General features: G+C 53.5%; 1 protein-coding gene and 3 non-coding genes across 4 annotated transcripts; 1 reads left to right on the top strand and 3 right to left on the bottom strand.

Annotated features, from left to right (window-relative positions):
- Nucleotides 1–2,646: 2,646 nt before the first annotated feature.
- On the top strand, nucleotides 2,647–10,281 carry NCLIV_001080 (hypothetical protein; the record flags this gene model as incomplete). The annotated part of the gene is made up of 10 exons (XM_003879600.1): nucleotides 2,647–2,899; nucleotides 3,689–5,042; nucleotides 5,240–5,501; nucleotides 5,860–6,021; nucleotides 6,444–6,539; nucleotides 6,737–6,839; nucleotides 7,113–7,370; nucleotides 7,680–7,784; nucleotides 8,171–8,528; nucleotides 9,189–10,281. 10 exons carry the CDS (start codon nucleotides 2,647–2,649, stop codon nucleotides 10,279–10,281), a joined length of 4,044 nt encoding a protein of 1,347 aa, XP_003879649.1.
- A 1,825-nt stretch (nucleotides 10,282–12,106) lies between these two features.
- On the bottom strand, nucleotides 12,107–12,177 carry NCLIV_t010009. Its single transcript has one exon. It is a non-coding gene; the product is annotated as a tRNA-Gly (tRNA).
- A 295-nt stretch (nucleotides 12,178–12,472) lies between these two features.
- On the bottom strand, nucleotides 12,473–12,546 carry NCLIV_t010008. Its single transcript has one exon. It is a non-coding gene; the product is annotated as a tRNA-Gly (tRNA).
- A 386-nt stretch (nucleotides 12,547–12,932) lies between these two features.
- Nucleotides 12,933–13,004, bottom strand: NCLIV_t010007. The gene has a single exon. It is a non-coding gene; the product is annotated as a tRNA-Gln (tRNA).
- Nucleotides 13,005–13,351: the final 347 nt, after the last annotated feature.

Genomic DNA, 13,351 nt, shown 5'->3' with positions numbered 1-13,351 from the left:
CAACTAGTTTATATTGAAGAAACAAGAGCTTCCTTTCCTCTCTTCACGGGCAGATAGGCTGGTTCGTACGCTCTCGCTTGAATCACTCTGGGACTCTCTTATTCCGACCGGATTGGAATGCCGTTTACCAAGGCTAGTGAATTCCTAGAGATCGACACAGGGTCAGACGTCACGATTAGGAAAGAGACGGATCCTCGCAAGAGGTGCGGCTGCAGCCGCATGCTGTTGCGGTGAGCCTGGAGTCTGCCGCTACAGTTGACACAACAGCCAAGTGGAGAGTTGCATGTCCTCTTTGAAATCGCCTTTCGTATCCACTTTTTGTTCGCCACTGCAAAGTTACCGTCCCTTGCGGGCTTTACAGAGGCCAGGGAACGAAGCAAGAGCCGCCGAGAGAAGAACGACGCTCAGGGAGGGAAATCGAGAGAGGCGCGGCAGGCCAGGCGAGTCGCAAGTGAAGGAGATGGATGTGGATCTGTTCAAGTGCTGATCCGTCATAGAGACAAATCAGAGCAAGGGTCGCCCGTAAAGTACGCGTGTTCAGACTACTTTTTCAGAAACGTTTATCGAGTTTCGGCTCTGCCAACTGCGCTGGTTTTCGGCGTGGTGACGTCTGAGCCCCCAAAAAGAAAGAAAAGTGGCTATAGTACAGTTCTGAAGTGCAAGCAGTTATTTCGTGCGATCAAAGCTTTCGGAAAAAGTGGTCTCGTGCATGTGGGAAATACGCGGCATACCAGTAGACGGAGGACAAAGAGTGGAGTAGCGGCCATTGGAAGCCTCTGATCTCCGTTCTCGCACACTGCCTTCCAAAGGACGGAATCTCAGCTTTCTAGCATATTTATTTGGGGAAGCTGTGTATGTGGCGTGCACAGAGCAGCTTTCATACCTACGGCCACCTGGCAAAACGCAGACAGTCGTAACAGCCGGGAAGGAAGGAACTTGGGAATCCGCCTTTTTAAGCAAGTTATCCCTTCAGAGAGACTCGCGAGATTTCTGTGTCGCGGTCTCAAAAGCAAGAAGCCTGCGGAACCGGCAGCAGCCTACCCTCAGCAGGAAGGGCGCTTTAGATTTTTTCGACGCGAAGCTCTTCCACAAAACTACGCTCCTCCCTGCGAAGCTGCACGAGAAACCAGAGGGGAATCGACTGGAGCAAACGAGCCTTCCCCCTCTCTCTCTCCTGTGGCGGAAACCGATCGTTCTTTCTTCCTCGGAAAGTCAGACCCGCCGAGACAATACAACCAGCAAGCGACGCGAGGTGTACGTACGCCGGACTCTGGAACACAGCAAGCGGCGAAGTCCCCGTTGCAAGTCTCGTCCGTTCTCACTGGCAACACGGCTAAAAGGCGTTTCGCCGACCGCGTGTGTCTTCTCAGAGGAACGCGAGAGAAAAGGAGGGAAAATTACGGAAGAAACAGCGTTCGATTGCGTGAAATTCAAACCGAGGAACATCGACGGGGAAAGACAGCGACAGGAGAGAGGTGCATGTACACCCGAAGTTTTCGGAGCCTGTTGCCGTTTTCAGGAGCGCCTTTCGTGTTTTGCTCGCACTAACAAGAGCAAGAGAAAAAAACCTACATCAACTGTTTTTGTTATCTTCTCGGCTTCTCTATCTCCCAGTGAAGGACAGAACGCTTTGTCGAGACACGGTTGCCTCCCCCCCTCTCCCCCCTTTCTCCTTCCGCCTGATGCAGTTCCCGTTTTGTCTCCGTCTCTCAGCCCACGGCTCCGGGTCCACCTTCTTCTAGCCATAGCTCCTCGTCCTTCCTTTTCCCCTCTTTCTTCTTCATCTCTCCCTCGCTTCTTACCCGTCTTCCGTCTTTCTCCTTTCTTTCTTCCTTTTCCCCCAAAGTTCTTGCACTTGCACTCTTCCCGCCACGGATTCCGGCACCAGCAGGCGCTGCCGCTTGCCTCGCCGCCCCATCTCGCTTTTCTGGTCTCCAGAGACAATGCGAGAGCTTTCGTCAAAAAGTCCTCGAGTCTCGCCTGCGTTCCTTTCCTGAAGACGAAAAGCCCAAGTCGACTGCGGCAACAGGCAGACACTGGAACGGTGGCAGCGGCATTTCTCGCCTTTCTTCGCATCCCCAAACAACGCGAAGGGTCTTCCAGATCCCAACTTTATCATTGTGTACATTTGTAATTACGATTGATGGTTATGTGCTTGTCTCTATGTGTTATTTTCTATGCACATACAGTCATATATACAAATATATGTAGAGAGCTGTCTTGATGTGTACATACACCTGCACCGAGTTGTCCTCGCAAGTATGCCTGTCCTGTATGTACAGTGCCTCTTTGCACATATCTGTGGTTCGCAATAGGGGAACAGAAAGTTCTCCGTTATCTTCATTTACGTCGTGACGATACGTGTGCATACGGCCAGGCACGCCGACGTGTATAGACACACGCCGACGAGGGGAGGTACAAATCTACCGTCCTTGTGTGACTATATATATACATATATTTTTATTTATTTATATATATATATATATACTCAATGTGTGAAGACGGGGTGAGACAATGTTTTGTCCTTGGTAGTTTGAATCGAAGGCCGTCGTGCTCTGTTTTGAGAGTGTTTGAGTTTTAGAGGGTGCGCGAGAAAAGAACACGGATTCGCTCTCCCTCGGAACTCGCCACAAGTCGTGCAAAAAGATGGCAAAGCGACTTGCTCAAGTCGAGGTGCAAGAAGGCGCCTTTCCTTCGCTGGCTGCGGAGGGTGCGGAAAGACGAGCATCCGTTCGAAGCCTTCACGGGGGAGAGCAGATATTCGGCGCGTCTCGACCTGAGAACCAACTAAAAGTGGAAGCCTTCGACGCCGCAGGCTACCTTCTCTTTGAAGACGGCGAGGGAGAGAAGGATGTGTTCCTTCGAATTCCGCTCCGTGGGTCGCAGGCTCCTCTCAGGTGTACGTACACCCACAGAGAGCCGGTTCCGTCTTCTTGCCGGGGTTTTTGTCTTGTGCACAAACAGAGCTTGCAAGATGGAGAGTGGAAAGAAATCACAGAGACATCCTGCGGTGTTTTCTCTCCAAGGTCCAGGCCGAGGGGAAATGTGGGCGGTGTTCGTTCTTGTCCCTCTTTGCACCATCCTGCTTCCCAGTCGTGCTTGTCCGATTCTCTTTTGCCCCCTTCGATCATGCCGGGATCTTCTCTCTCGCCTCGCTCCCGTCCGTCTTCGTCGCTATCTGCCTCTTGTTCTCCCTTCTCTCGCCGAAAAGCCTCTGTCTCCCTCGTCTCCGTGTCTCCGTCCAGCGATTCTCTTCTCCCTTTTGCCTCTTCGGCACCCTGGAGTTCTCTGTCGTCCTCTCTTTCTTCCTCTCTTCCTTCCTCTCGTCCTTCCTCTCTTTCTTCTGCTGAGTCTTGCGTTACGTGCACCGATGGTCAAATCGGACGAAAGGAAGACGGGAAAGACCAGGGCGAGCCTACTTTTTTAGCTCGGCGTTTCGCTTCGTGCTCCAAGCCGCGTTCTATGTGGCGGTTTCTGTTGGGGGAGCGAGCGATGGAAGTGAAAGGAAGCAAGGGAGAAAGAAAGATCTCCGTCGCTCTCTCGAGGAAAGAAGCAATCAGAACCGGGAGAGGTCTCTTTTTGTGGCTGCTCGCTGTGCTTCATTTTGCTCTGGCCTGCGGAGCGTGCCCGAATGAGCAGGGAAGCGGAAGGGAATATCGAGACGATCTCTCTCCTTTTACACAAGCAGCCGAACTCGCGTCGAAACCGCCATCGAACCCTCTGGATGCCCACCGCCCTCTCCCTTCCCCTCTCACTGAGTCTTCTCTGCAACGAAAACTCGCTTCAGAGTCCTCGTCTTCCTCTTCTTCCTCTTCCTCTCCGTCTCTGGGCAATCGAGTCATGTCGTTCTTCTCAGGACATGGTGCAGGGGCGACCGCGGGGTCGGAGCCGCAGGCCCAGAAAGGAGACAGTGTGTCTCCGTCCTCTGCGGAGAAGGGCGAGGGGGACGCGAAGCAGCGCGAGCGAGGAGAGAACGGTGCGGAGGCGCCCAAGACCGACGGCGTTGCCTCGCAGCCGAAGGCTCCTCCTGAGGAAGAAACCAAGGCCGACGGCCTGGCTGTGTCTCGGGCGGATTCGGAGCCTGTCTCCGCTTCGGGCGCGAGAGGCGAGGCGTCTGGAGCCCAGAGCGTCTCCGAGAAAACGGAGACAGAGACGACGCTCCAGCCAAAGGAGCACACCACCCACCCCGAGGCGCCCAGCGACGGCTCTCCGGCTCCAGCGACCGCAGCTGAAGAAAAGCCGCCTGCAGGTTCGTCGGGACCTGACGCTCCACCGCAGGACGCCGGTGAGAGCAGTCCAAAAGGCGAAGAGCATCCGTCGGAAAAAGAGAAGCGAGAGAAGGCGCAGGACGAGAGTGCGTCTCCGGTGTTGCTGTTGGGGCCCGCGTCGCCGTCAGCGGTGTTGGTGCCTGCAGTGTTTCAGCAGAAGAGCGGCGACGGGAACCACGTGACGTTGACGATTCCCTTGGAAGTTCTGCCTTCTCTCGCGCCGTCCAGCGAGGCCGCAGCGTCTGAGAACTCTGTCGTGTCTTCTGGCGCAGAGCTGGCGTCTCAGGCTCCGCCGGTGGCGGAGGCGAAAACGGAGGACCAGGCGTTTGCGACGCTGCACTGGATCCACACGGCGCTTCCAGGCGACGCAGTGACGCGCGATGCCGAGGCCGAGGAGGCGTACCTCATCGGGCACGTGGCAAGCGAGAAGCGACGGCGCGGGATGCCTCTGAGCCCAGACCACGAAGAGCCTCCCGACGCCGCACTGCCTGCGTCTCTCGAGGAGCTGAGCAGCAACGAGAGAGAAATGGTGCTCAGCGCGGGGCTCCTCACACTGCTTCTCGTCCTCTCCGTGTCGCTCGTCATCTCCCACGTGTCGCGAAAGTGCCAGCTCCGCTGGCTCCAGATGCCCGTCTCCGCCACGCTGCTCGGCCTGCTCGTCGGCGCCATCCTCAAATTCGGCCTCCAGGTCCAAGGCCCAATCTTGGGCAGTGTCCTCGCCATGAACGAAGACGTCTTCTTCGTCATGCTCCTCCCCCCCATCATCTTCGAAGGGTAAGAGAAGAAGAAGAAGAAGAAGAAGAAGAAGAAGAAGAAGAAGAAGAAGAAGAAGAAGAATGTGGTTGCATCGTTCTCACGCGGCCTTTTGGTTGCTTCCACTCTTTTTTTCGCGTCGCCTCTCAGGTGTTCTCCCCTCTCCCCGTCTCTCCTTTTCTTGACTTCTGCCCCGGTCGGTTTGCCGTTGTCTTCAGGGGTCTGAGTCTGTCGGAAGGTTCGCTCTCCGTCCCGTTCATGCGGAACTTTGGCGCCATCATGTGGCTAGCGTGCTTCTGCACCATTCTCTCCTTCTGCTGGGTGGGTGCGGTCATGTTCTTTGGCGGTGTCCTCGGCCTCTCGATGTTCCTCACCGTTCGTCAAGCCTTTGCGTTCGGCGCACTCATCAGCAGCACGGACCCCGTCTCCGTCCTCGCCCTCTTCAAGGAACTGCATGCGAAGAAAACCATCCACGTTCTGGTAAAAAATCGCGCTTCAGCACACAGACGTTGCGCTTTTCATCCCAGGCGCAAACGCTCCAACTGCAAAACATTCGACGAGGCAACCGTGCAGCGATGTCGACGGCCATCTCGATACGACAGATGCATGTACATCTACATAGCTATATGAATATATGTGTATATGCATACACATATATAGATATGTATATGTATACAGAATAGCTACGCATATATATATATATATATATATATATATAAATGCATGCGTGTATGTTCCTGGGTTTTGTCTTAATGGGAGAATGTGTGACGTCGAGACGTGTGCTCTGATGAGAATATGCGCGAAAAAAATGCGGCCGAGGCATTTTGTTTGTCTCTAGGTGTTTGGCGAGAGTTTGCTGAACGATGCGATTTCGATCGTCTTGTATCGAACCATTGCGAGCGAAGACACGGCGAGTGTGGGGTCTGCCGTTCTCGCGTTCTTCCTCACTTTCTTCGTCTCCCTGGCGATCGGCCTCGCCGTCGGCCTCTTCTGTGCTCTGGTAATTCCCGGCGACGCTGCCACAGATGAAAGCGGTCTGCCGTTCCAGTCTTCTCGCGGTAGTCCGCAGGCAGCGAGAGATGAACAGAGGTAGAAGGGGAAGTAGAGAACATAGAGAGAGATTGATAGAGGTAGGGAGAAAGACAGATAGCCGGATAGAGAGATGTAGAGAGGTGGATGGAGAAATGTGGAGATCGAGGGAAGTGAAGATGCAACTATGATGAGATTTTGGCATGCGCGTATGCATGAGTAACTGTTTAGATATGTATATATCTGTGTATATATTTGTGTATAGTTGAATAGGATGCCGCAGTTTGGAGTTCCTCCTTGGAACATCCGCAGTTTTCTTCAGCGCATTTCCTTTCATGCCTTTTTCAAGCAAGCAGTGGACTCGCCGGCGTTTTCTTTTCCTGGCGTTCACAGACGTACAAGTACATGGATTTGCACAAGGAAGAAAATCAAACCCTCGAGTCGGCTCTTCTCCTTCTCTTCCCCTGGATGGCCTACCTCGTCGCGGATGTAAGTCACACAAACGTTTCTCTTTTGCGGCCTTCTTCCTTGGGTGCGGATGGCGCTTGTCACTGCGGAGGGCCGGCTGTGCTAATTCTCGGAGAGTATCAGCACCTCGACGTCGGCTCACTACTCCCCTGTTACTGAACAAGATTCGGTCGTCTGTCCCATCTTTTCTTTGTCTCCGGTTTCTCCACGTTTTCCAGGGCTTGGGCTACTCGGGAATCGTCGCCATCTGCTTCTGCGGTGTGACGATCGGGAAATACGCAGTTCCGAATCTCTCGACTTCTGCATGCAACACCTCGAGAAGTGAGAAGCGAAAATGTCGCTGAGGCCGAAGGGAACCTCCGACACCCGCGGGCAGAAACTGGAGACGCAGACAGACCTTTCTGCCTCGTCGCCGGTCACCACAGAGACGAAAAACACTCAACGAGTGACAAAGAACAGCCAAACCTCGCTTCTCCTTCTCTCGGGTTTTTGTGTCCCCCGTCGCCACACACACATGCACGCATGCGTACACCCCGCCATATACAAGTGTGTAGAGGTGTGGTTTCGAGCTTTTCGTGCCTTCTCCGTGTGCAGGTGTTTTCAACTCGTTTTCGCTTCTCGCGGAGACCGTCGTTTTTGTTTTTCTGGGTCTCGCCGTCTTTTCCTTCGACCAGCCTCTCCACGACGAACTGGCTGTCGGGCTGTATGTGCTGGGCTTCATCGCCACCTTCTCGGCACGAGCTATCAGCGTCTACGTCACCTGCGCGTTAATCAATCTCTTTCGGACCAGTGCGAAAATCACTCCTGAGCAACAACTCGCTCTCGTCCTCTGCGGCCTCCGAGGCGCCATCGGTAAGGCCTTCTTTCTCCGCGACGGCGCTGAAACAAAGCTGGCATCGCGATTTTTTGCTCCTGAGCGTCGCGGCTCTCTGTAGCCGTTCCACGCCGCAACGCACTGCCTCTCGATGTGTTTTCTGGTCCGTAGTCGAGAGGTGTTTTCTGTTCCGTAGTCTAGATCAACTCTTCCGTTTCTCGGTCTCCTTCCACTTACTCCTCTCTCTAGCTTCTCCCCTCAAAGAAGAATCGGTTTTCTTCCTTCGGAAAGTCCGGTCGCTCCACTCCTTGCCCCGGAGTCTCGCCCGTTGTTGCCTCTCTTTTCAGCCTTTGCGCTCTCGGAGCGAGCGCGTCGGGATTTCGGCGGCAAGGAGGGGGCTGCGCTGCTGTCTCTCACCCTCTTCCTCGCCCTCTTCACCATTCTCGTCCTGGGTCAGTTTTTTCGCGTCTCCGTCCCTATCCAAAATTCTCGCTGTTCTCCAGCCTTCGAAACACACAGACTCGTGGAGATCCACATTCTGTGCCACACAGCACCGCCCACTGCACGTCTTGGGGTCTTCCTCGCGTTCTTCCCCTTTCCATTTTCTCTCTCCTGTGTCTCTCGCTCGGCTGGTCTTCCTCTCGCATCTGTTCCCACATCAGGCAACACCTTTACACTGTCTAGGTCTGTAGGTACATATGTGCACAGATTCGAATATTTGTATATGTATATGTATGTTATGCATATTTATGTGTATGGATGCATGGGTGGTGAAGGGGGCCGTGTCTTTTCCGGATGTGTGTGTCAAGCGTGTTGCCATGGTTCGTGTCCTTTTTAGGCCCTTCCTTGGTGTTTATTTTGGACCGGCTGGGGATTTTCGAGAAGCATGCGCCGCATCGTTCGGAGTCTTCTCTCGAAGACGCTCGCCTCGGGCCTCTCGACTCGGACATGGAGCCGGCGCGCAGTGCGTCTCGACGCAGCACCGCGGATTTCTCGTCGTTTTCGGAGTTTTCCTCTGCGACTCTTCGCGGCAGGGAGCGCGGAGAGCGAAGAGACAGGCACGAAGACGCGAACAGCCTCGAGGGAATGACCCGCGGCACTTGTGGCGGCCTCAAGAGGCTTCTCCTGCAAATTGATCGCAGGCAAGAACCCGACGAAGCTCCGAAACAAAAAGGAGAAAGCGGCAAGAACCGCACGTATTCACAGGCACACTGAGCGGGGGAACTAAACACACACACACACACACACACACACAACTGCGCATATATGGATACTCTATGCATGCGTGTACATGTACATATTCGTAAATATGTATATGTGTGCTTGTATTGGTGTATGCATAGGTGTGGATACATGGGTGCGTAGTTCGAGAGATCGGAAGATGAGGAGTTTTTTGGTGTAGACAGGTGGTGATTCCTGGGGGTGAACGTCCATGTTATCAGACGTGGAATTGGGCATGTCTAGATTTCGATAATTGCATACACCCGAACTGTCTCCCCTTGGAAAGGAATCGCCAGGAGACCCCATGGGAGGCTGCAACGCCAGGCACCGATGGCTGTACCTCTATATACTTATATATATACTTACTTATATATATGATTGCCAATCAATGTATCTCTATATAAATCCGAGGCATGCAGATAAATGGTTGCAAAAAAGATAGATTGTTATATTTGTGTCCATGCGTATGTAACTCTGTGTACACAGAGGGATACGTCCGGTGTATACGCACACATTTGTGAAGATAGGCTGTGGGGATGCGCCGGATCAGGCTACAATCGCAGCACACAGAGCCGAAAGTGTATGTATTGGATGTCTAGACGTTTGCGATTGCGTGTTTTCGCTCTCTTTTGCAGATTCATGATTCCGCTCTTTACTCACAGTGACAGTCGGCGCGTTTCCTCTCGGTTCGGTTCGAACTCGCGTTTTCCGTCCTTTTTCCGCGACCTTCGCCCCGCGCACAGCTCGGCGTCACCGGCGTCTGCAGCGCCGGCGTCGAGTGTCTTTTCGAGTTTTCCGGGTTTGTCGAAATCGAAGCATTCCCCGGGATCGCTGTCGTCATCGCCAACACACAACGGCAGAAGCCTCTTCACCTCGCCCGCGTACATGCGTGTGCCGACCTACGTAGTGGCGAGCAACGGAAGTTTGGCGAGTGGCCACGGCGGGGAGCAGAAGCGCGAAGGTGGCCTCTCCTGGGACGATCTCCGCCGGTCTTTGGGTGTAGCTACTGCTCCGGACAGTGCGCGGAGAAGCCAGAGAAGCGAGGCGCGGGAGGTGGGGATGGTGGCCCGCGACGGAAAGAAGACGCCCGTTTCCGGCAGAGACAGAAACGGCGACCGGGAGGAGGAAACGGACGCGAGAGCAGAGACGAGGCGGTCGAGATCTGTCGGCGAGAGAGAGGTTGCGAGTTGGGGGCCCGACTCGAGTCGACGCGAGAAAGAAAGAGAAGAAATGGTCGGCTTTGGAGTGTCGGTGGTGGACACAGCGCGGAGCAGAGAAGAGAGACCGGACGCGAGGAATGGCGTTTCCAACGCGAGAGCCGCGCGCGGGAAGAAGAGCAGAGGGGACGACCCTTTCTCTGAAGACGACTTTGAGCCCATCGGGGGCGCTCTTTTTGATGCGCCGCGTATTTCGCTTCTGCAGTCAGCTTCCTGCGACAGTGAGAAGCAAGAGTTCCATTTCGAAGACACGAACTGGCAGCGACAGGGACACCCCTTCTCTGCTCCGGTCTCCATCGGGTCTCTCCCCGTCGTCGTGGGGCGCGGAGACAGTCCCGGCGACGGCAGACTTGGCGAAGGAGGGCGCTTGCTGGAGGGGCGAGGCAGTAGCGCAGAGAAGGCGAGCCTCGAGCTGTCTCGAATGGCAAATGGATGGGTGACGAACGGCCAGAACGGCGCGGAAGACGTGACGCTGAAGGGAAGTATTGTGGGGAAGAGAGACATGCTGTGAAGAGACAGGGAGAATCTTTGTGAACGGTTCAGCAGAGACGCACGGAACAGAAAGAGGACAGCGACGCGGAACTTGGCAGTGTGCCACAAACGCAGGGGCCTGGCTGGAGAGAGATGAGAGAGCATTTCCTCAAAGGGAACACACCGCCTCGACGGGGTGGCTGGGCGATCAGACACGGGCGGCCGTGGCGGTGCGCCTCCAACTCTCGCGACACATTCCGGGAGGCGTAGCAGAGTTTTTGAAGCAGCACAACGCATAGGCGCGCAAAAATGCACATGTTGTGAATCTCCACTTGTATCTAGGTGTGTGACAGGCAAAGGACATGTGACTGAAACTCAGAACACATGTACGTGTGTGCACGTGACATGGATTTTCCAATGCATATATATATATATATATATATATTATATATATGAGAAGCAGACGGGGAGGAAGAAGGACGGGAAGAGAAGTCACGCGAAGAGCGAACTGCGAGTGATCGAGTGATAAAGGGGTTCCACGTGCATCGATGGCGTTATCGCGCTGCCTCGTCAAATGAGGTGGGGTGTAGTGGCAGAGACTTCGCGTAATCTGTAGTCGGCAAAAGGCAGGGGACAGGTGCGACACGAAGAGAGGGGACAGAAGGGAAAGATCGCACAAGAGAGGAGAAAAAGGAAAGGGAAGGAAAGAGAAAGGGAAGTGTGGAACGCTCAAACGTTGAGGTAGGCATGACTCCTCGTCTTTTTAGGCGCCCCATCGTCACGCGTGGCTCTTATGTGAGCGACAAAGGCAAGTGGAAGCTAAGCGGTTCGCGTGTCTGTATAGGAATATACATGCAATCTGCTGCATGCAACTACTTTTTTATAACTATGTCCATGACAAAAATGTGTGCAGTTGCTTGAGCATCTCGCCTTTGAGAAAATCCGCATGGAGAGAGTTTGTTTCTCTGGTCTTTTGTGTCGGCGAAAAGTAGGCCACAAGGGGTGGATACCCCTCTTTTTTGCCGGAGAAGATTTTAAGGAGACGCAAGGGGATCTATGGTGGCCCTCGGACTGTGTGCACGTGTGTATGTCAGATGAGAACGTTGATGACAAGGCCTGTAGAACTGTTCAACTCAGGTTTTCATTCCATTCCGGAAGTTCTATACATGCAGCCAGATGCCTGCTACTAGCTCCCCGAATTTATCGCCTTTCTGGTCAGGGGAAGCAGTAGGCACAACTTATAGAAAGAAGCACACTTATGCAGTCATCGCCGAGAGAGACCGCCTACGAACTTTGCAACTTCACACACAGGGAAGGGGACAGTGAAAGAAGCGGAAGATCACTCTCGGTCGTGCAAGGCAAGACTCAGCCCCAGCTGTCCTGCGGTCGGCCCTCTGTACACAAGCTGTCTTGTCTCTCGGGTAGTATGAAGGATCAGGGGAAAGGCAGTCTGCGACAGAGAACTCTCTGCAAGTAGCTCGGTCAACACCAGCACACCGAAGTACGTCACATGCCACACGTGTGGCAAAAGGGTGAATTCTTCGAGGCAAAGCTCGACACCCAGCTGCCAAGAAGGAGCTTCTATATCTCTTCGGCGTCTGTTCAGTGCCATGTACAGATATATATTTCCGAGGACTACTGACAGGTCGTTCTTGAGGCGGACCGAGCACTGTCCGGTGCACGACAGAAGTGCATAACGGTGGGAGTGGACAGTTGCAGCAGGCAGGGATGCTGACGCACCCCAGCGGGCATCTCCGTTCATCTAAAGATGTACAAATAATCTTCGTCACACTTCAACGAGTCGACAAGAGTCTGTGTATCGATGATACTCAGCGTAAAAATTCACGGACCAAAAGAAACACGAGTGCGTTTGCCGGGAATCGAACCCGGGTCACCTCGATGGCAACGAGGTATTCTACCACTAGACCACAAACGCTCGAGCACATTTTGTGCAGCGTTATCGCCAGAGCCCCGTTCTTTAGATAAACTGGGTTTCAAAGAAAGAAAAGTTTGAATTTCCCTGAACACGCAGATACAGGCAAGCCAAAGGGTGCGTTGCTGACAATGAACGCCTGAATTCAATCGCAACGAGGTGTTCAAACACGTTAGACCACAAACGCTGGGACAACTGGTGAGCAGCGTTATCGCAGGAGTGGCTCGTCAGTTACTCTCAGCAGCAAGCAAAGAAAAATATGAATTATTCCTAGAAAAACGGGTTAAAAGAAAAAAACAGGTGCGTCTGCCGGGAATCGAACCCGGGTCACCTCGATGGCAACGAGGTATTCTACCACTAGACCACAAACGCTTGGTCCACCCTCAGGGAGCGTTACCCGCCGAGCCTTCTTGCTCAGCATACACTCAGAAGCAGAAAAACCAAAACACAAATTATCTTGAGTCATGCAAAATGTGATGACAGATCTAGGCAAAGCTTTGATGCCGAAAGCGGTCCTTTTATAGATTTCGTATCGTTTGACTGAGCAGTCATACGAACGGTTTGCCTCCCTTTTCCTGACCTGCAGTACCAGCAGACGTCCCCCCCTCGGCCGATTTCCCCACAGTCGACGACTTTTTTCAGCAATACTTGAAAAACGAGAATGTGAAAGAGATCCCCACCAGCCATCCTGTCAAGAACACTACAGGAGAAATGGGAAGGAAAGGGAAGATCCCCCAAAAATCGTTTCCTCGAAGAAAAGGTCCTACTGGGATTTGAACCCAGGTCGGCGGATTCAGAGTCCGCAGTGCTAACCGCTACACCATAGAACCAATAGCAGATGTTTCATTAGACAGTTTTCTGATCTCGGCCTCCGTTACATTGGCGGGAACACCGCCCTTCGCTTGTTTCCCGGCACAATGTAGCGCCCCAACTTGTTGCAAGTGTTAAAACGAGAATCAGTTGTGCGCGTACATGTGACGCAGGCAAAGGTTGCGTTCGCTGATTAGAAAACCACGCCTCCGTGCAAAACGGTGTTAGTGTTCTGCATTGCCGGAATGAAACTGAACAGGCTGTTGAACGGCTGCGATCACAAGTGTACCTGGATGGAGGGGGAAACTCTAGGGTAGTTTTACGCATCAAAGGAAACCACAAGAAACAAATGAGCAAAGAGCCAGTA

The sequence above is a fragment of the Neospora caninum genome, chromosome Ia, assembly GCF_000208865.1.
Source record: "Neospora caninum Liverpool complete genome, chromosome Ia".
Lineage (NCBI taxonomy): Eukaryota > Apicomplexa > Conoidasida > Eucoccidiorida > Sarcocystidae > Neospora > Neospora caninum.
Note: the sequence above shows the minus strand (reverse complement) of the source record. Positions and strands in the feature narration are given on the sequence as shown.